Source organism: Amblyomma maculatum, chromosome 4 (assembly GCF_055883805.1).
Source record: "Amblyomma maculatum isolate TAMU_Amacu chromosome 4, ASM5588380v1, whole genome shotgun sequence".
NCBI classification, from domain to species: domain Eukaryota; kingdom Metazoa; phylum Arthropoda; class Arachnida; order Ixodida; family Ixodidae; genus Amblyomma; species Amblyomma maculatum.
Window position 1 is genome coordinate 24,747,931 of NC_139347.1, and position 22,737 is coordinate 24,770,667.

The following is a 22,737-nucleotide window of genomic DNA, read 5'->3' on the forward strand; positions in this document are numbered from 1 at the left end:
GCAAACTCAGGAGCGACAAAATAGAAATAAAATGGCAAAAAGTAAACATTTGAACAAACACCCATTTTTATATTATTAGCGTTAATTTTCACATGCGTATCATAAGCGGATAAATTCGTCGATGGCACGTATTTTCTTAGCGTGATGGGAACTGTCGCGTCTTAAAGACCAAGTGTCTCCGTTTATAAGAGCTTCAAAAAAGAAGCCAACCTGCAATGTCGATAGGCATATATTAGCTACAAACCACCTTCTTGAACTTGTCGCCTTATTCCGATGTACAGTTTTGCTTCAATTACTAGCGTACTTGTCCAGAACCATACCATACGGCCGTTGTGGTCGAGGGTTACGGGTACCTTAAATATTTGTCAGCAGTAGGGGCGGCGGAGTATAAGGTTACGACGCACGGCACTGGCCAAAGAAAGTCCGCTAGACAGCTATTGAATTCAAAATATTGTTTTGCTAGCGGCACTTAAAGGACTTTCCTATGCACACGGGTGGCATTTCAGCTTTCCAGTCACTCCTGCTAGTGGATAGCTAACCCCTGAAAGCCAGTCACCTGGATCGGAAGCGCTGTTGTCTACTTCTAAACCCAGTTCATTGAGCGTGTGATTGATTCTAAACTGAGTGCCTTCCGTTTCCGGAGCAGCACTGCCGCATAGCTAGTCCACGGTTGTCAATACTCTAATGATCCAGACTTGCTGCCTTAAACTTCTCTTAGAGACTTGTTAATAGACGAAGACAGAAGAATGTAGACATAGGACCAGCGCTGGTACTTAAACTGCAGCGGTCACTATAAAGTGCTCGCATCAGGGCGGCGCCGAAGTCGATCCGCAGTGCCATAAGGATTCACCTGTTTAAGGGGAATGATATGCCGTTTGGCTTAGTCCGAGAATTACTTATCGGGCGGGCCACCAGCCCCACCCGTACCCCATTCCTCTACTCGGCATATATGGAGACGATCTGGAACATATGAGGCTTTAGAAACGTAAATACCCCATCCACGCAAGAAAATAACAGCCGAAACCATTGCCTGGCGCCTCATCCAAAGTGACACATATCCAAACTTTCATATCAGGTGTAAGCTGCTCTCCACCCTCTACAGCTGTGTTCCTGGTGTGTCGCCTGCCCCAAGATATTTTACATATCCTGGGGGTGTACAGAAAAACCACGGGACTTGCCTCAGACAGAACACACATGCGGTAATTTTAAGGATGCGCTGTCAAGCGGGTCCTCGGACGTCGAGCTAAGGATCGTCCACCTGGTCCGAGAAGCAGCAAAAGCCAACGGAATCCAGGACTAAGGGAGCCGACCAACTTGCTCGTCACTTCCTTATTTCTCATCCAATTTTCCCATTTGCAAGCATTAGCGCACCTAACCTAAAATTCACCTGTTTTCCGCCAGCCTTGGGCTCAATTCTGATGGAGTGAAATGCTTGGAAAAAGGATCTGTTCGGCACCGGAGCGATGGAATTGATGTAGTATCCACCTCGCATTCATTATATGCTGGACTTGTCATCAGAGCCTCCGAGAATCCATCGACTTTATTTTAGTTAAAAGGTTTGTAAGACTAGTGCTCGACTATTTTGGCCAACATAGAACATAATGCGCATCATGGTTGTCAGTGCAACCATTAGGTGCAAGGTGGTTCTATATCTACAGCCCCGTGTGTAATGTTTGGTGGGTACAGGCAATTTTCAAGAATAAGGACATTATCACATCAACCTGATGCCGCTGAACTTGTTCTTCGTGCATATTATGAGGCTGTGATCATATGGGTATGTAATGAACCTTCTTAAACAGATGTAAAGCTGGAAAAAGGACGAATTTGCTCAGAATCGACCAAGCCGATCTTCAATTTAGCTTTGGACATGGCATAACATACGCATAGCCAAGGCGTGCCTCAAGTCTTCAAAACAATTGACTTTTCTAAAATGATCGACAACCCTCCGAGTCGAGGCAAAGCCTTTAATGGGGGTAGGCTACCCCAACTAGCAACCATACCCGAAGACCTGTCTGGAGAAATAGAACAATGTCGCATCTCAAGGAGCATAGCGGACGTAAAAGCTGTGAGCCTGGTTCGAAGTCCAGAAGAGACGTGGGATATGGCGTGCACCGTAGAGTTGAGCTCCAGATTAATCCGATCCCCCTGAAATTTGAGCGCTGACATCACACAGCACGTGAACGTAAGTGTTTTCTTTTTCTAAAGCTGAGCAACTAAACCACAACTGTGCACGGAAGTAACAAAAATGGTCCCATATTTAGATGGCTAAGATAAATGCAACTTCTGCAAGGTTTTCTGGCAAGCTTTCCCGTTCTTTAGGTTCCGCGCTTTTTTTCTACCTTAACTTAGCTTTGTTGGTCTCTTTCTTTTTTCTTTTTTTTTTTTTTTTTTGCTTTTACTTGCATATTAAACATTCACGCGACTCACTGAAGCGCACATCTCTCGGCCACGCAAAGCCGCTTCGGGGAAAGCCTTGATACGCTTCGTGGGGCGCTGAAGTAGCTGCGCCGTTGAGTGAAAGCTTTTTTTTATTGCTAAAGTTATATTTTAACATCGGTAAAACAAAAAACTATACATCGCGGAAACGGCATGCCACTTGTTTATTTATTTTTTTTTAATGTAACGTACAATATATAAGTGGACTTCGTTCCTGAAGGTAATCATATAAAATTTACCATATTAGTCTGTATGAAATGCCAATTGCAAAAATACAAAGGTACTGCAAGCTATAGGCCACGCGGTTCTCAGAAGAATTTCATTCGTCTCACAGAGATGGTAAACCAGGTATACATAAGTGTATACATATACGTAAGCCAGATGTCCCAGATAAAAGTGACCAACTTTCTAAGCAGGTGAAGGGTTGGGCAAGTGACACCAGCTCAGCGCTGTTGAATGTCGGGTTGTCTAGTCTGGAGTTTTCTTTATTTCTTTTTTGCGTTCATAAGAGATCATTCCGTTAGGTATAACCAGCATCAGCGACATTTACTTTGGGAAAAAGTTTCAATACAGGAGTTGCACTTCGTCCTGAAAATGGGCAGGACTATCGTGCCGATACGTACCTTGTAGTAAAGGCCCTTTAAGAAATCGCGCAATATACAAAATGCTTTTTTTTTTTTTCAAAGTTGTGCTCTTGAGCAAAACTCCCCTTATCTCACATCCCATACCCATTGCAAATTAAAAGCCCTATCGCAGATTTCATTCCGTAGACAAACCTTATTTTACCGACGGTGCGTTTTGTGGCGCTTAACGTACACCACTGAAAGCTGCAAGCGTTCAATTTCGAATTTTTCGCACCTTCAATCAGGGAAGTTAAAATGAACTACATAAAAGCGCCTCATTGCAAATATTTCAGACACTGCTTTTAAGGATCGTCTACTTTTAAATTGGCAATTGTTTTCCAAAGTCAATGCTTAAAAGGTCAGATAGGTAATCTTAACTATCTCTGAAGCGCGAAAAACAGTAGTAAAACATTTTATCTCAGCGCAGAAATCAATTTCTCAAGATTAGCTTCGCCAAGTGCATTCCAGACAAGGTCACACGACGTTCAACAGCGCTGAATATTTTTCACTCGGCTAGGAAGCTTCATGTTCGTTTCAAACTTCGTTAATATACTGGGATACCTGTTTTATGTATGTTTTAAGTAAACGCAGGCCCATATAGAGCTTGCATCTACAGGTTGCACGCATAAGCAGATTTTTCGCTCTGGGATCGTGTCCGCAATACCAAAGTAGCACTGCTGTCAACTGGTGTATTTTAAATTACGCACGCTTCCTATAGGTTTTGTAACGATTAGGTCAGTTATATTTCAAGATGATCTACAACTGTCGAATTAATACTTTATTTCCAAAACCAACGTTTGAAATGTCACTTACGTAGCTTTGACTCGTTAATGAATATTCTACTAGAATGAAACAAATACTGTAGACGAGCTACAAAAATTCCAACTACTCTGGAGTTTTTCACTATATATAACCTCCATGTTTTTATTTTCTTTAAATTGGTTACATTGATTTAGTTCAAATGATACGTGAAAGCTCGAAACAAAAAGTTCAACTGAGCGCGGTCATCAGCAGAAAGGGAAACTCGCACTGCACAGTGTATCGTGGTTACAGCACACGAATAACAAAAAGTGAGCTAACGATGACCTGTCCGGTCTCTTACCTCGAATAAAAGGAAATGCAAAAAATCAAGGTCGTGCGCTCGCAGCCGCAAAGCGGAAAAACTGGTCGTTATTTTGCCTAGCCACGCGTCGTGATAGCGCAGCCGCTCGTCAAGCGCCCTTGAATATTCGGACGAGCTACGAGACGAACTCCAAAGACGGCGGTGGCATTTCTCTTTACCTGGCGACCTCCTCCAAGGCAGCGGCGTCGACAAACAGAAGTTCGGCAGCTAATTTACCGGTATTGTTTCCTTCTTGGTTTGTAGATATGCTTTTGCAACACAGGCAGACCGTCTACTTTATATATATATATATGTATAGTATTGGTTTTATATTCTTCATTATCCTTGTGAAGCCAAGTATATATTCCATAATACCGTAAAGGTGAGCTTACAGTAAGCTGCAATCGCTTTGAACTTCAGCATTGTTTCGTGCTTTCTCCTGTGGAAGCTACTTAAGCTTAGTGGACAAACTTTTGGCTCTGGTGGCGTCTGGGCGCGAGCTACCAATCTTTGAAGTTTAGTCGTTCATCCTCTTCGAAACACAGTCGGCAGCGCTGCTGAAGTCGCGCTGATCATCCGAGTATTTTTAGCCTGACAAGTGCGTTATCTTCATCTCTTCAAGCGTAGAATCGTGAGCGCTTCGACCTTTGCGCTGTAAGAGCAGCATACGTAATCGCATTAAAACAACCTTCGGCGCATATTCGACGGCATAAGCTTCTATTGGCGCGCATTTCGTCATAGAAAATTGAAACGCGCTTTCCGCTATGCCGCGCACATTTTGCCCCACTGGACGTCATTTCTTGCGTCGCCAGAGTTGGTAAAAAGAACTCGGAGTGGTTTCTATTTTAAAAAAAAATCAAGAGGAATAAAAAAAAAAGTTTTTTTTATTTTTTCCTTTCAAGGATACCTTTGAGTCGCGGCAAACCAGCGAATGGCTTTTTGTTTTTCTTACCACCTGGCGTTAAGCTTTTCGCTTTCCTGAAAGCATTCTTTAACTGCCTGATTTGCCGATAGAACGGTTTCGTACTGCATGCATACGAAATCATTTTGTAACATTTCCTAAGATACGTGGGCGCATCCTTCTTTGCTTGTCTTAGCATTATCCTGGCTTTTTAAATTTGCGCTCTTTTACGTAGCTTCAAGCACATCGAGGGGAAAACATATTTGAGTAGTTAATTCCTGCCTAAACTCTTGCTCATTTTGCAGTTGTCTTTAACGAAAGCAGAGAGATAACGATTGCACAAATGCTCATCGTTGACAAGGCTCATACTAACAACCGGTAAATCTCTGATTAGGCTCCCATAGTGCCGAAACTCTTATAGCTTTACAGCCCTCTCCCGGACTTTAAATCATTGCTTATATTTCCTTGCATCTGAGTGAAGCGTTGTTAAGATTAATTAAAGGTGCACTGATATCTTTCCTTAGTTTTTCCTCACTTTTCCAAATACTTTCTCCTGTAAGCGACAAAAGTTTTCAACACGGCCCAAGGTGTGAGACGAATTTTGGTGGCGAATTTTTTGTTATTTCTAGGATGTAATTTTTGTTTCATTTTTGCCTCCGAAAGTTTTGTATGTTCAGCGTCGCTCTTTTGTTTCAAGTTGTACATATGGCTGCATAGCACGGAAACAATAGCAATTCACGAACGTCACGTTCCTTTATTCTCGTAAACGTGCTCATGCTACCACGAAAACGGGTTTTGTGTTTCGCAATGTCCAGCGGTACAGATAAAAATTATTAGTGCAAGTTTTCTAAACTCAGAAAAGTGAGCTGCTATACGTGCAAGGCACACATTGATAGAACTCTCCTGGCTATTTATATGACGTAGTAAGGCTCCGGTGTCGTTCCATCATCCCCGTTGCCATTTCGTATTCTGGGGCTTTTGTGCTACCACTTTTGCCACGTGACCATCAACCACATAGAAAACTGCTGTTATGCTACAAAGAAGCTTGTTTTTCGTCAACTCATGCCAACTGCACGAAATAATTAGAGCGTTTTATCAGAGCTAAAGCACTACTGGTGCAAGAAGAAAAACATAGACTGAACAAAAGAAAAAGCATGTTCACACACAATAGACTCTTATTCTTTGATTACGTAGTCCGTGTTTTCATTATTCTCAGATGCTCTAACTTTAATGTATTAATGGCCAGTACACTCTCTTTGTGTAATTAGTACTGCAAAAATTTTGCCTGGTTTTACTGGCCGATGACCCAAAGTTCCCATCTGGATGCACCTGTGGAGCTTGATAAACCAATCGATAAAAAGACTGCACTCCATGTTCTCAGCGGTACGTAGCCTCATAAAAACCGTAGAAGGTGGTCACGGTAGCTGGAGGTGTCGCTAAGACTGATGAAAATGAGCATGATAGCTACTGCTACCACCCCGTTTCAAAGGGTACGCTCCTATATTCCATCCATCCACCTATCCAGCGGGTATGGCACGCCAATCAGCGAGAACAGAGGAACACAGAGGGCTCAGCACGTCACGGAAAAGCAAAAACAGCAGTCTGCGGCTGCCACAATTCGTTTCATGAGTGCGTGTACTCTGGACGTTGAAATAAGCTTTTTTATATAATATAGACCTTTACTCATGCATTTGCTTTGTCATGTGCATTATCCCTCCCCTCTCCCCCACGCACACACGCACACACATGCATGCGCGCATGTGAAGAAGTGACAGCCGCTCCCAGCTCAGTCATGCTTAATTGTCATCGAATCTGAAAATGACATGTACCCCGCTGAGACCCATCATCGGAGTGTTTATTTTACGTTGGTGTTGTAGACAATATTATTTCATGCACTTCGTGTGTATGACCTTCAACACGCCAGGCTTTAGAGGAAACTTCGGGACAAACTTGAATGGAAGGTGTTTAAGCACTTCATCTTCAACTTTACAGATATTCATCATTCGCATGTCGTAACCCACTCTAGATTATTTATTGCTAAGTTTTGCATTGGTCACCTTTTACGAATATTTACATGCCATTTTTTAGCGAGCGGTAGTGTACTTGTCGGGAAAATATACCGTAAATGCACATTTAAGTTATGTTCAGTTTAAATAGCCGGTAGTGACGTAGCTTCACAAAGGCCAGCTCCGAGTCTGGCAGCAGCTACTGACCTTCTTGTCGAAGGGTATAAAACTGCGAGGAGTAATCGAGGAAAAATTTAAAGCTTAGCTTGTACAGCCTCGTCCACTTCTAGCTAGAACACGGTCACTGCTTTCAAAGCTTCATTGCGCCTTACGCGGCCATGCAATAAAGCTAATAGGCAAGCCATTCAAAGCACCACCGCAGGGACCTTCTGTGTTTGTGTCGCTTTGCTTCGATGAGAGCCCACGCTGGAGGCAATGTCGCTTTTATAGCTGTGCCCCTGTTATAGCTAGAAGTGGACGACCCTGTACATTAAAATGAGACTTTGTTTAAACAAGGATAAGCATAGAAGGTAGCCAGTTATCTTTTAATGGTGCTAGTACGATATTTACTGCATTAGTATACCGTGTATAATTTGTGAAATGTCGCACACATGGAATAAAACACTGATTGGATTGGGGAAAAAACAACAAACAAACCTCGAAGTTGAGACAGACTCATTGTAGCATGCGAACCAGCGAAGTAATTAAAGCCCGCAAGTCCGCCCTGCAATTCTGGTAAAATCACGGCAGCTCTAAAATGCAACATTTAGTTGATCGCAGTTCAATGCGACACTCTAACGAGTTTATACCACATCAGGCTCCGTCTCCATGTTCGCCATCGGCGTGTCTTCAGAGCAAGATGCGTCTCGGCGGCTGCGACGGTACACCGCTACCACAATGCCTAGGGGCAGAATACGTGACCGTGCCGCTACATCGCTCGCGGCGGAAGCATTTATAACACTTGACGATTGACCAGTCGAACATGCGCCGTCGCACCTGAGAGCACTCGGACAAATAAAAGGAGGCTCGCTCCTTAAGCGGCGAGCAGTCAGTTGTTTGGAGGTCGTCATCATCAAACGTAGCCTTGTATAAGAGTTAGTATCCCTTAAAACCCGATTTCATCTCATTTTCCTCAGTAACTAATTCAGGGTTCTTGTGTCCAAGGTTAAATTAACCATCTAATGCCTTAAACTGCTTTCTGTCATTATTTTCGCTGTCGATGTCACACAAAGAGATGTAATGTTATTTAGGTTTTTATGATGATGACGAGGAGGGGGAGGAGGATGAGATAGCATTTTTATAAATATGTTGCAAATGATATAACACTTTTCTTATCGGCGAAGTAGTTTTCGGTGTTAGAAAAATATAAAAAATGGACATTTTTCGCAAATTGTGTTCATCTTTAGCAAATGACGACTAGGTGCATATGAGCAAAGCACTAGCCAAAAGGGACGCTTGTGGTCACATTATTTCATTGTACTAAAATCTTGAAACTAAATTGAAAGCGATTACTTGTTTAGATGCTGATTTAAACAGGTATTACGAGCATGTTCTTTTAGATAATACAGGATTATTTATATACAAAATGAATGTCAGGTAAGTGCTGAGGACGAGAGTACCCATTCCATCGTCGACCCCAAGCCGAATGAGTTGGGACAAACTCACTGCGTGGCGAATGGCATTAAGAGGACTGCCATTAGTTTTCGCGTGTGTAGCACCATGAGAATGCCATTACAAATAAGTCATTGGGCCCTTAATATCATTTTTCGTGCCCGTGTAGCAGATAATAACATATAACATATGCTTTCTCCTGTTTTATATTAGCTATTTCTTTACCAAATACTTTTCCGGTAATTTTACTCACGTTTCGTCACGACCTCCAGTCCAGAGCCAATAAAAAAGCGCTACGTAAGATAGGCCTTAAAATAGAAGGGCGGAACTCGGTTACTTGTCGGCACGTTCCCTTAATGAGTGGCCCTAATCTCCAACTATGAGATATTATGATACAGACTTATCATGTGGTCAACTGGCTGCATTTTAGTCCAGCCTACATCGGGAACGTCTTCGGGTATGAAGCTCAATTCTGAAACGGCATATGCATAAAGAATCAGCCGCCTTCACGTCACGAAAATATTACTCCCCTAAATCTCCACCGGAATGCCCCTGTATGCTCTTGTCAGATCCACGTTTCCCTTGGGTTTAAGAGAAACTCGTTGACCCTCCGTTGCGGGCGGCATTTTATAAGCATGAAATGCTTATACCTCCCGTTTTCTGCACTGTGGAGGGGAACACAACGCACCATCGGAGGAGAACACGAGGCTGAATTGAAAGGAAGTTATGAACGAACAGAAAGGAGAATCTAAACGAACTTTGGTGGGTTCCTATATGCTGCGCTGACGCTGCAGCAGCTCATACATCAGCAAATTTCTTCCTTTACTCCGTGCTCGGTGAAGCAAGTGCGTGACTTAAAGAGCCTGCGTTTTTGTTCCGCAGCGCGAGGGTCGCGCATGCATTCCTGGCAGCGCAGGCAGCGCCACCTTAAGGTGCCGTCGTTACAGAATCTGCCCGCCGGCTAAAGCAATGTACTACTATCGCAATGAAAAGAAATTCTAACAATGGGGCGCGTGAAAAAGTTCCAGCTCCAACAGTCTGCCTGTCGTCATCAACAACAGGCGCCATAATTTCACTGGCGGTGGCGGTTATTGCCAGCGTGGGTCTTTATAAATGGAGCGCGATGGCGAAAGCCAATGCAAAGCTTTGTAGGTAGCTAGGTAAGAACTCTCGCTTCACCCATGCAGCCCAACATAACTGTGATGAAGAATGCAGATTGCAGACTACAAACAGCATGAGCGCGCCTATATATACGTGGTGACGACAGGCAGACTGCCGTAGTTGGACATTTTTTCCTGCACTTCACAGCTCGCAATCGCATTCCTTTTCATGGCGATAGCACTGCATAGGGAGCCTACGTTGCGCCAGCGCACGCCACATGTACGCTTCCTAGTACAACATATGGAGTACTGTTGTGCAACATGTACTCTTCCTTTTGATTTAATCTAGTAACGTTGCTCTTCCTAGTACTCATGTTTGTATTTTACGCCCCGTGGCGCCATTCATCGGCATGGCCAATAACGAATCTAATTTGTTCACACCGCCATCGGTAAACGAAGGCAGAGAGAAGACATGAGGCCAGAAGGCCAGTTAAAATTCAGTGACAGAAATGAGGAAATAGCCGATGGATTTATGACAACATTCGAGATATAAGGAGAAAAAGCCGAGCATGGTGGAAACTGCCACCTCGTACCCCCTTTCAAATGGGACGCTCTTAAATTCCATCCAACAACACAACGTTTATAGCAGCCATCCATGCGCACGTGCATGTGTATTGACGGTAACAGATTTATTGCTGACACTTGCCTTCAACCAAGGAAAAGGCCGTGTTTGTTTGTTTGTTTGTTTGTTTGTTTGTTTGTTTGTTTGTTTGTTTGTTTGTTTGTTTGTTTGTTTGTTTGTTTGTTTGTTTGTTTGTTTGTTTGTTTGTTTGTTTGTTTGTTTGTTTGTCTGTTTGTTTGTTTGTTTCTTTGTTTGTTTGTTTGTTTGTTTGTTTGTTTGTTTGTTTGTTTGTTTGTTTGTTTGTTTGTTTGTTTGTTTGTTTGTTTGTTTGTTTGTTTGTTTGTTTGTTTGTTTGTTTGTTTGTTTGTTTGTTTGTTTGTTTGTTTGTTTGTTTGTTTGTTTTCAAATGCCTCACACTTAGGCTATGTTTACTGCCTACCTCTCTGGCTGTAACCTTCGAACAGTACGCCAAGATTTGACGCCTTTTTCACCTGAACATCTGTGTAAGGTGTTTGTAGGGTTACAAGAGCAAACCGATATCCCCATTAACGTGGAATCATACTATTCTAGTCTATAAGTTATTTCTAAGCGTAACACGTAAAACAAAAAGACGTCAGTGTGTGCGTGCTTTTTTTTTCTGCTTGTTTACATTTCGCAGCAGCTGGAGAAGGCTATGCACGACTGTGGGAACGACGTAAGCGATGACGTCGAGGAGATCACCGAACTTATAGCGGAATCATTGAAGGACCTGAAAAGTCAGATATCCGGTTTGTATTTCGATTATCTTATCAACTTACAATTCCAAACCATCTACTTCCATTACATTCATATTTGTCGTTTCTTGTTGACACTCCAGAACTGACATCAAACCTATATTTGAAATGATTTCTGCGCTCTTGACTGACTCTTTTAATCTAAAAGAACACACTTTACCCCTTTGGCACGGGCGCGGTACAATTCATTCCCGCCTTTAGCAGGGCTACATATTATTCATGGCATTTTCGAACATATACAGGTCAGCCCTGTTTGCGATGGACAAGTCCACAGAATTGGGCATATGGCAGCTAATGTGCATTCATCGAGCACGGAATCTCGTTCTTTCGGTTGTACGCTTACTCTGATATGGGAAGATTACATTAACAACGGTTGCATATTGGTGATTCTCTTACAAAAAAAAAAATTCAACTTTGCATTACGTGAAAAAATGGGAAGCTCCTGCTCGTAATTCTCTCGCTACTGTTACAACAAAAGAGTGGGACCTGAATAGTAAGGTTTTAATTCCATGCTGCTCGTCATTATTCGCTTTCAACGCCGAAATAAAATTGCCAAGACCGGATTTTCTGCAGAATGAGCACGCGCGTTAAAGGTATGGATACAGTCGTTTTGCAAAAAGAGCAGTCGTCGCCAAAGCCCGCACCTTATATCATATTTCTGAAGGGTGGCACAAGCTGTAAACCTTGTGGGCTTCTGTCGCTTTTGCATCGAACAAGCCATTCTCATTGCATTGTTTCCGACATGACGCATTCGTCAACTTCTGGCTTCAGATCCTAGTTGGGCTAGTGGCGGGTATTCAGATAAAGGGTTCCTGGCGGTAAACACGTTGTGTTCATGGGAGAAATCCCGGTATTCCAAGCTTGATTAATTTACTTTTAATATTTAAATCCTACACTAGAAGATAAACATCCCGCCAACCCTTTCGCAACTGTCACTCCTTTCATTGCTCTGCATCCTGCATGGTTTTGAGAGAATGTCAGTTTATATTTCTCGAAAAAAAAAAAAGAACATCCGTATTAAGTTATAAACGCCATCTTTCCTTTTTTACAATGATATACATAGCCTCTAGTTACGTAATCACCTTGACTGAAGCTTTCAGATCGCGAGTATATCAAATGATTGGATGACACATCAGACAATATTCAGTTATAAATTGGTTCGGGCAGCCGCGGTACCTCAGTGGTGAGGCTCTCAAATTCAAAGCCCAAGGACACGGGTTTATTACTGGCTGCGGCGGCCGCATTTCCACGCAGGCAGAACGGAAGGCACCCGTGTGCTTAGCAATGTCAGTGCAAGTTAAAAAAGACAGGTGGTCGAAATTATTCGGGAGCAATCCACTACACCACCCTCACAGCCCATGTCGTTGTGAGCCATGCACAAGTTGTTACCCTCCGAAAGTTATATGTGCACAACTGTATAATTCGAACTCGCAGCTTTTTCTGAGGGCGTGCCGCACCAAGCAGCGCGGTAAGCTCTCATATATTTTGAAATCATTTCATTCATTTTAATTAATTGCGCATCCTTCTTGTCGCAGATAAAATGGTTTTTGTGACATGCAGTGAGCGCAGTAACTATCTTGCAAAATGGTGAAAGGGTAGCATGTAATCCGCTATTTTTGAGCAGCCATATTGTGCCTTCTTTTACTCAATATCAAGTGTAATGTGCACCTTCAGAGTAGAAACTGTTTCCATTATCCTTACGTGACAAGTCACGACATTTCGATATCGCTTATGAGTTTATGACGGTTGATAAAAAATTTTTCACATCCTCGTAACAAGTAACAGCTAGTCTTTTGCGCAAGAAAAGTAAAAAATGGCTCCTCCTTAGAAGCTTAAAATATTATTTTGGTTGAAAAATATATCTATCAAGCAGAAACAAAAATGGGTTTTAAAAAGGTGACCTACGATCTAATATTGATGTTTTAAAGCTTCTAGTTAGGCTACCTCTTTATTAATACAAAATCATACGCGAGGCACGAGCTAGGAATTTGTACTGGGCGTCTGTCAATAAGATATGATATAATCAAGACTTCGTTCTGGATTAGTAATCTTCAAAAACAATTCTAATTTGTTTTTTTATTTACATTTTTTGTTAAGACGACGAATCATACAGCTGTCCCAAGGACGACACATTCCTGCTGAAATTCCTACGAGCCCGAAAGTACAATGTTGATGGCACAGTCGAAACCATCCGTAAATACTTTCAAGTCAAGAGGGATATTCCGGACATTTTCGACAGCTTTTTGCCATCTAGTATGGCCTACGATGTCATCTTTCGCAAGAACAAGCTGGCGGCGGTGTCCAGACAGAAAGATTTACAAGGTCGAGGGGTCATGCTTTTCAGAGCAGGTATGTTCGTGTTTGTTTGTTTGTTTGTTTTTATCTAATACCCATGTAAGGCTTAAATTCGTAGTGCCTATTACGTACCTAAGTTAAACGCCACACAAACTCAACTTTTATATAATTAATAAGCTGAGATTACTGTTTTTACTAATTAAGTTCAATCTGTGTAAGTTCGTGATTAACTTGTGGATGTGTCAGGCAGTATCAAGTATACAGATCACGCTTATTTTAGTTTGACACCCTTGCTTTGATCGGAAGCCATCAAAACATACAATGCAAGGTGCTTCCAAGTGATCTGGAAAGGACATGTATAACCGGTCCACATCTTCAGTTTGGACAAAAATATATTATTCAGAAATTTTTACAGTTGAAAAAATTAACAAAGCTGTCGATACACGGGCGTGTTCGAATTTCGAGATACCTAATATTTTGACTGCCATAATATATCAGCACATACGTTTGTGCTGATTATCCGCATACAGCCTAATCCAATGGTGGTTATACTTCGGCGTCAAGAAATACCATTTCGTAAAAAACAAATACTGCGAATAATATTTCATATTTTCACAAATTTCCAATGTATGATCCCCATATCCCCGCGAATAAACATTTAGAAATTTCGAAATTTGTTCACCTGATGCTTGTTTTCTTGTAAATAATTCTGCTTTCTATTTGTGTACTGTACAGCTAGAAGCATCATAAGTAGGAACAAGAGAGCGCACATGGCCTTCGCATTTCGCAAAGCGCTGCCACCAACAGAAGACGAGAAGGGGTGGCACCAGGTGTGTGCTAGGAAAAAGCAAGCGATCAAGCTTTCTTTCGATGCGCTTTTATAATTGATTCTCATCATCTGTTAATCGAAGGCCAGGCGCTCCCGTGCTCCTTCTTATATTGCTTCTAGTTAGTTGTAGTGGGCCCATTCGTATAAAAAAAGCATCCTTCGTGGCGAGTTCGTCCCGTATTTTATTTTTTTTTTTAACTCCGTTTTCTACTTTCTTTTCCCAACTTCCGATCAAAGCTGCAGAACCTTCGATGGAAGAGAAACGCAGAGGCGTCCATGTGCTGCGCGATGTCAGAGCACGTTAAAGATCCCCAGAGGATCCAAATTACGTTGAATCCCTCCACTACGACTCCTCTTTCTCTCTTTCTATTTTCTCTCCCACCTTCCTCCATTCCCTTACGGCGCGGTTTAGGTGTCCACAGAAACAATTTCTGACAGATACCTTGCCTTTGCTTTCCAGCAAACTCTATCGCACATGCCGCGGTAATATTTATCTTACTTCTCATTTAGTGTCCAATCATCATCATCATCATCATCAGCCTGACTATGCCCACTGCAGGGCGAAGGCCTCTCCCATATTTCTCCACTTAACCCGGTTCTGTGCTAGCTGCATCCACTTGACCCCTGCGAACTTCTTAATCTCATACGCCCACCTAACTTTCTGCCGCCCCCTGCTACGCTTTCCTTCCCTTGGAATCCAGTTTGTTACCCTCACCCTCCTTAGTGTCCAATATCACCGTGCTAATGAAATTATTGTTAGGACTGGGGAAGCTGTGAAGTAACTAGCTCTAACATTAAACTAAGAAGTGGTTAACCAATTTTAAGCGTTATCAGTCCGAGTTTCGTAAAGCAGTGTAATATATGAACACAAACATTGATTTCATTTCAACTTTCAGTACTTCTACATCAAATGGCTACGCATTCCAGGAAGTTCGCCCCTCATTGATTAATTCATTTCACAGGTAATATGTTTTATTGCCGCAGCGGACAAAGAGTGGACTTTCGCGGCGTTCGTTTTATTTAAGATTACTACTTCTTCTCTGCAAACAAATTATGCTGCAAGACGTCAGGCAGAGCACAGTAACCTTTCTCATCTATTGGAAGTGAAAACATAACCATTTTAATTAACTTTACAGAAGTGTGGTCCATAAACTTAATATTACTAGTGTGTGGCGGTGTTCTACTTCCTCACCAAGTATATTGGTGAATATTGAATTTTCGCCATTGAACTGGGTTTTGGCAGTGTCAACTCTAGGTCTGCATTGATTTTTTGGTTTCCAACACATTACTCGCTGTTTAACTCATTGCTTCCAGTGCGCAGTTTTTCACCCATTGTGTTCTACTTGTGTGCCCAGGGGCCTGGGACTCTTCAATCTGCACAATGTACGAATTCATCAAAGCCTGCTTGATTCTCCTGGAATGGCTGCTCTTGGATGAAGAAGTTCAGAAGCAAGGCTTGGTGATGATACTGGACTACAAGGGCGTCGGTTTAGAAGACTTGATGCACATGACGCCTTTCCTTTTGAAGAAAATTGTGCACATCACAGAGGTAAAAAGCTAATTATTTCTATAGCTGCCTTTTCTGGAAATTCTTAAGAGCTTGGGCATGCAACACTTGACTTTATCCCCGCGTTCAACTGTCTCTGTGACTGGACCATAAATGCGGCCGCTGCTGTGTAAAGTAACAAAGGGAAGCAGGGAACAGGAAGGGGCGAAAGAGACGTGATAATGCGGGAAATGTTATTCAAGGAATAAAGCAGCTTATGAATGTACTTGGTGAAATACTTTCCAGGCAGCATTGGGTGGAGCCTTGTAGTGGGCTCCCTGCCACTCGACCGCGGTGACATATGGGCTTCTGCCGCACTAGGTGGACGTATGGTTATCTGATGGCAGAAGGAATCACCGGGCCCACTGGTGCAATTCTTTTCGAGCAGTGACCAGGCGTTTCACCCCAAGGAGCCAAGCAACAGACCTGGGGAAATCTTCTACCTGTTGAAAGCCTTTGGGTACCCGGCGGCACCGGGGATCGAGCCTGGTATCGCCCGAATGCGAGATGGATGCTTTACCACAAGGCCGTCACTTGGGATGGAATAACGTCGACCTGCTTGTCTTCTGTACGGCGGTGTAATAGGCTAAGATAACGAATGGCAGGATGGTGTCCCATGTCTCGTGTTCGGCATCGACGTATGTATATGACAATCATGTTTGCGCTAGCTTTCTTTAGCAGCTCTGTACGCCTTGACCTGCGGACGTAGGCAGATGTCCTCCGGTGGCTTGCGTCAGGTCCGCCATCCAGGCGAGAATCAGTTTGACCTCGCTTCTACTTGTGTAAGGTAGGGAGCCCACTACAACGCAGTCGCATTGCGTCGTTTGCTCCACCAGGTCGTTCAGTGCACATAATGTTCTGCGCGCTACCAGCAAAATGATAATGCCACATGCCAAGGGTTATTGACAGCCACAAAGATTATAATGGTACGTGGCAGCATGTACGGGCCCCGGCAGTGGTCCTGGCTCCGATGAGGCGACATTATCATCCTCGCTTGGTTCACTAAAGTCCAGCGCCTGAGGTCCAGCGCATGAGTAGAGTGGTATGCGTATCCAGGCATGGAAACAGCTATTCGCCATTTCCATGTAGGTCCAGCAAAGTGCGGCCTGGACGTCGGGGCCATGTTGGAACTTGGGTGGACATGTTGCACTTTTTACCTTCTTTTCGGACCTGCTCGGTCATGTGACGTCAGCCCTATAGGCCGAATCAGGGCAGCTAAGCGAAGGCTCACAGGGCTACATGAAGTTTCAATAAGTAGGAGCCCCTTCTCCCCGCTCTGGTTTTCCGTCTTCACTCGTCTCACTCGAAGTTCAATCATTGTTTTCATATATTAAGCTTGTTAGAATAAATATGACCATTCCCCTATTTTCGGAAATATGCCTGTACCTAGGGCTGCAGCCTCCTTATCGCCGCCCCATAACCCACCGATGCACCAAACCATTGATTAGCAGACTATGCAGTAAGCCTGCTTGTAACAAGTGCTGTCTCACAATTTCACTTAAAAAGGTCCACATAAAGCTCGCTTGCTTTTCTTCACATTTTTTAAACGGCTACGTTTGTTTCTCTTTGAGAACCGACACGCCTTATAAATTTTGCTTACGAATCGAATAGAGCGTGAGTGTGAACCTAAACACTGCAATTACCTGCCTATATAGTTTTCACGTCCCTCCTTGCTTTCAGAAATGCTACCCTGTGCGTGTGAAAGCCATTTACATCATTAACGATTCAATTGTGTTCGACACGCTGTTTGCAATAGCAAGACCTTTAATGAGCGGGAAGCTTGTTGGAAGGGTAAGAAATCACTTTTTATTATTGTTGTCTTCTAATTGTACCTCTGTGCATCGCGCGTGGGACCAACAGGTTCTCTATGTTCGGTCACCACCTAATCTAAAAATTGCAAAGTTCTTAGGACCACATAGGATAGCAAACAAACAAAAATAAATATGAATATCTGGTCAATGAAGAAGATCTCGCGCCAACAGCCACAGAAACTGACCAGGTCATTCGAGACCGTTTTCTTTACTTTCTTAAACATGATGACGGATATCAATGAGAAATTCGTGCTTGTGGAACAGTATACCGTACGCGACGTGGTTCCTTTTTGATGGGGGCGAAAAGTTAGGCGCCTGTGTGCTTTGTGATGTGAGTGCACGTTGAAGAACCCCAGGAGGCCGAAATTTCTGGAGCCCTCCACTACGGCGCCTCTCATAGCCTGAGTTGCTTTGCGACGTTAGACCCCATAGACCAAGCTTATTGAAGAAACAGCTTCAAGGCTGTCTTTAAGCTAAGAAGGGAGAGTCGGCCTTGCATCAAAAACCCACGTTACGTTCGTGCTGAAAAGTTACGTCATGCCCATGTTGCATACACAAACCGTGCCACACAACGATGATTCAAATTAAATAATTGAAAATAAGACATCTGGCATTAAATGATGTCGGCGCAGGGCTTAGCGGAAGAAAAAAGTATGTTGTTTCGGGTGGGATTTGAACTCATGACCGGTAATTCGCCGCCAAATAAGCCACAAAAGAACGTCTATGTCTATATGTTTATACGATCTGGTCATTCATTCAATAGAGGGCTGTGTTACGAATGAGTCCGCGTCTAATTAGGGAAGTTCTAATTTCATATTTATTAACCGAGTACCGAAGTGCATGCTAGCTAGCATTTATTTTTTGCTTTGAAGTGGCATAGTGGCGCTTTTATGCGGCGGTCACCGGAAATGTTTTGCAATGTGGTACTCCATTAACACGGCAGATGGCGCCATAAATAAAACGCTTCTAAGGCTAAGGAGGAGCCTTAAACGCTTCTAGGGCCGTGGTGCAACATGTAGCCTCCCTAAACGCTTCTAGAAAGCCTACATGTTTCGCCGCGGGAGCCTACATGCATGCCTACATTATAGTGTTCTATAATTTAGAAGTGTGCCGTCTGCCGCCGGCGAGCTGGTTGTTTCAGCGATGACAGGAGAGAGGGCGCTATGTGCAGGAGGAGCGTAGGGAGCGAACATGAACATGACACAGAGAATTTCGGTATATGAGCGACAAACATATGATTGCCATATCAGAGGAGTAGAGAAGCACAAAAAAAAAGAAGGCGTAAATCTCTCACGGAAGTATAATGAAGGGGTAGAAGTAATTCAGACGGAAATAAATTTGATGTTAAAGAAAACCCAGTGGAGAGGCAAAAAGAAACCAAAATGTTGGTGGGACGTAGATGTTAACGAAGCAATGAGACTAATTGCAGTGTTTGGTAAAGAAATAAAAACGACCCTGTATGCTTCTCTAAGCAACGCACTGAAGAATAAAGATACCCCTAGCAAGCTGGCGAGAGAGTAGAATGAGCCTTTTATACAAAGGAAAAGGTGAAAAAGATGCCATCAAGTCTTATAGGCCGTTAACAATGACATCGGTATTGTATAGAATAACAACGCAGGCAATCAAAGGTCAATTACAAGGGTGAACGTAGGAGCCGTCCCATTCCAAGTGCTTTGGCGCGGTTAATTCAAACCGTGCTTTTACGCGGTATCATTGCTCTAACCAGGTTAAACCACTGATAATTTTAGTGCGAAAGCACTATGTGACACGGTCAGGCCAAACCATGAATATTGTGGCTTGCATGTGCTGAGCTCGGGCGAAGTTTTTTTAAAAATAGCATCGAAGCGGACCGGATTTAGAGCCTGGCATTATCGTGGGAAGCGAAAACGGGACGTTGCAATTATCGCAGCTGTTATTATTGTTTCTTGATATTACGTATAACACTGAAAAAACGTTCTATATAAATGAGCTGTTTGGCGTTTATTAGGCAAAACAGCTTCAAATGAACGTGATGCGCAATAGGATCCACCAAGTGAACAAAACTTTTGACAGGAGGCAACGCAGAGCACATCACTAAAAGTAAGCGCCACTTCTGTTCGAAATCTTCCTGTGCATAGAATTCCCCGTGAATGAACAATCATTCTAGAGAAATGATCTTTTGAAGAAGCAACAGATTCATAATCTCGTTCCATCACGCGCGTTTCTCCGACTAATGTAAAAACTCATCAATAATTGACAGTGCAGTGAAATGTTGTGCAGAATGCGATGTCACATTAAGTTCTGTTTTTCAAAGTCTAATGCATAACATCCCAGATGAGTATTGCATCTTTGCAGTCAATAAAACAGTGTTCAGTGGTTTCTCTAGAATTTACTGCGATTTGCTGTAGCTGCGAAAATGCATTTTTTCTCTAACAGTGTTTTATAGGGCATAGTGTCAGTATGTAGCCTGTAAACAAAAAAAAAAAGTATTTGTACACGGCGAGAGAGACATTTTTCATTCTCTTTTGAATACATCATGTTCCGATTAAACAAAATACAAATAACGGTACGTGAACGAAGGGAAGAACGTATGAATTCTAAATTTACACAAACGCTTCCTCGATACTGAAAAATGGAGCTTTGGGGGAAAACGTATGAGTAGTGAGTAGGAATCGAGCAGAAATCCATCCATACATGGTCAACTAGTTTTGTCCCTTCGATGTTGCTAGCCAGCTATGAGAAGAGGATGTTGAAAACCTCAAACACACCAGCCCGGCATTCTCAACAGTGACAGAAGAAGGGGGGGGGGGGGGGGGGGGGGGACTTTTGCTTAGATATCGGCCCCCATTTCTTAGACAAACCAAATTCAAGCTACCTCCAAGGATCAACAAAAAGTCTGCCCTTTGCTGTCAAACCAGGGGTATTTTAGGGAATATTTGTCGCGGAGCGCTTGCATTGAGAAGACAAAAATTTGGCACGATTTCTTTGTTCAGCGGCTTCGAGAAACCCCTCCCGCTTTGTTTTGTAGACCTTGCACAAGCTTGTTACTGCTGTTTTTTGTTTTTTTTCTTGAGAGTTGTTTTTCAATGCATTGCGTAACCTTGAGAGATTTTTGTTTTTTCAGGTCCACCTCATGGGCTACGAAGTGAGCAAACTTCTTGACGTCGTCCCTGCTGATGTCGTGCCAGAAGAAGCCGGGGGAACCCTCGGGAATTACGACTATGATGCGCTAGAAAGGGATTTGTTAAGCCGGGATGATTACTTCAGATATGTGAGCCAATACGGCTACGGAAAGGAAAACACCCACATATAACAAAAAGCGCGACTCATTCTTTCACGCGCCATTAGAACGATGTTAACACCTTTTACATTTATGCGTGGCCACAACCAATAAAACTCTGATGTTAAGCTTCAAGAAATTAACACCAAAGTTGAAACCAAAATGCCTCTTTCTTTTCTATTTTCTGTCAAGATTTCTTACGGCGTTATGTAAGGATTTGGATAGTCTTTTAAAAAATACCTTCACAATTCTGCATCTGCCGCAGCCAACTTCATTATAAGCAAGCGTGAACAGCATCTGATCATGATGTACACAGTTGTCTGTGTTATTTTATTTATTACAAAATGCTGCATGCAAAATTCTTGCTCCATGAAGGAACGGCAAAATGAAGTACAGACGCTCAAAATAAAAAAGCACTTCACAAGGTCATGATCAACAAAAAAATAAAATAATAAATACGAGGCTAATAAATTCTGTTCAAATGCTTGAACAAAACCACACGGCGAAAAAAAATGGTTTTCTGAAGAAAATTCTATTTAGAAGCGATTAGCATAGAACGAATGATCTCCAGTTTTGGGACGTTAAACACTATAAACCAACCAAACCACCTTCACTGTCATGCTTGTCTCGAGCATAACTGGTTAAAAATGATACCTTGAGCTGAATTTAGCTTGAAATGGAAAAATTTTATGCTTAAATATGAAAAGGACATTGTGCTGCAAACAACCGCAAAATGGGATATGGATAATTGCTTATCGCAGGAAAAGGTTCAGCTTCTGCAGCGTCAACCACGCCACCCCGTGCTAAGCGAGGTGTGTAACGCCGTCGCGATGGAAATGAACAAAAATTCTAGGGGGCACTTTGGATCACTAAACTGCGATGAGGCGAAAGCCTCTATAGCGAGGTGGTCCGAAGCCCTCAACTATAGGACACCTCTTTCTCTCTGTTTTCGCTCCCACCTCCGCGATGACGCGATAGCGTAAGCTGCCAGCCAACATATAAATTCCCGCTTTAACCGAGCCGTATGAACGTGCCTGCGTGGCCTAGGGATAACGTGAATGCAAGGGTCTTGGCAGGCTGGTTCTGATATCACCCTCCCATATGAAAAGAGAGGCCCGAGTTGACAGCTCCTGTCAAACGTAATAGAGACATTTAGTTTACCGCTGGCGCTTACCGCGGCCGTCTACCGCTACCGCGTGCCGTCAGCACAGCACGCGCTGATTGGTCCCTGCGTGCGGAGTCCGGCGGGTTTTGACAGGAGCGTGGCGCCATCAGTCGTCCTCAGGGTTATCTGCATTTGATACCCTTGAACCCCTTTTTTCCAATTTTTCATTTCTTCGATTATTTCATAATGAATTGACCAATCACGCTCTCCAAATTTTTTTAATTAGCATCAAGCATTGGTTTTTCATTGTGAGCATCTTAACACCATCGAATCCCTCTTTTTAATTTTCTTTTAATTTTTTATTTCTTTATTCCATCCATTAATTTCAATTTTTAACTCGTCATCGCATATGGCCACCAATCAATCATCAATCACTAGAACACCAAATTACAATGATACGATTTTTTATGCAGCCCTCGATTATTTCCGACATGCGATGCAGACGACTTTTACTACTGCTACTATTGCACCGACGTCTTTTCGGCCGAACCAGCTGTATAAGCTATCACTTAATGTTCACCGTAGTGCGCAACTAAAATTTCACGCATTCCTATTCCTCTAGGCCTATGTCATACTCATACGCCAATGTTGTGTCAGCCGAGGCGCACGTGAAGAAGGGAGCCGAGAGTCACGCGTCATCAGTCCATGTCGAAAGAGA

General features: G+C 43.0%; 1 protein-coding gene across 1 annotated transcript; it reads left to right on the plus strand.

Annotated features, from left to right (window-relative positions):
• The first annotated feature begins 1,930 nt into the window (after window positions 1-1,930).
• On the plus strand, window positions 1,931-20,979 carry LOC146190515 (alpha-tocopherol transfer protein-like). The gene is made up of 6 exons (XM_084600183.1): window positions 1,931-2,113; window positions 11,060-11,168; window positions 13,272-13,523; window positions 15,654-15,847; window positions 17,525-17,635; window positions 20,759-20,979. Exons 1-6 carry the CDS (start codon window positions 1,931-1,933, stop codon window positions 20,945-20,947), a joined length of 1,038 nt encoding a protein of 345 aa, XP_084456309.1. The 3' UTR covers window positions 20,948-20,979.
• The last annotated feature ends 1,758 nt before the right edge of the window (window positions 20,980-22,737 follow it).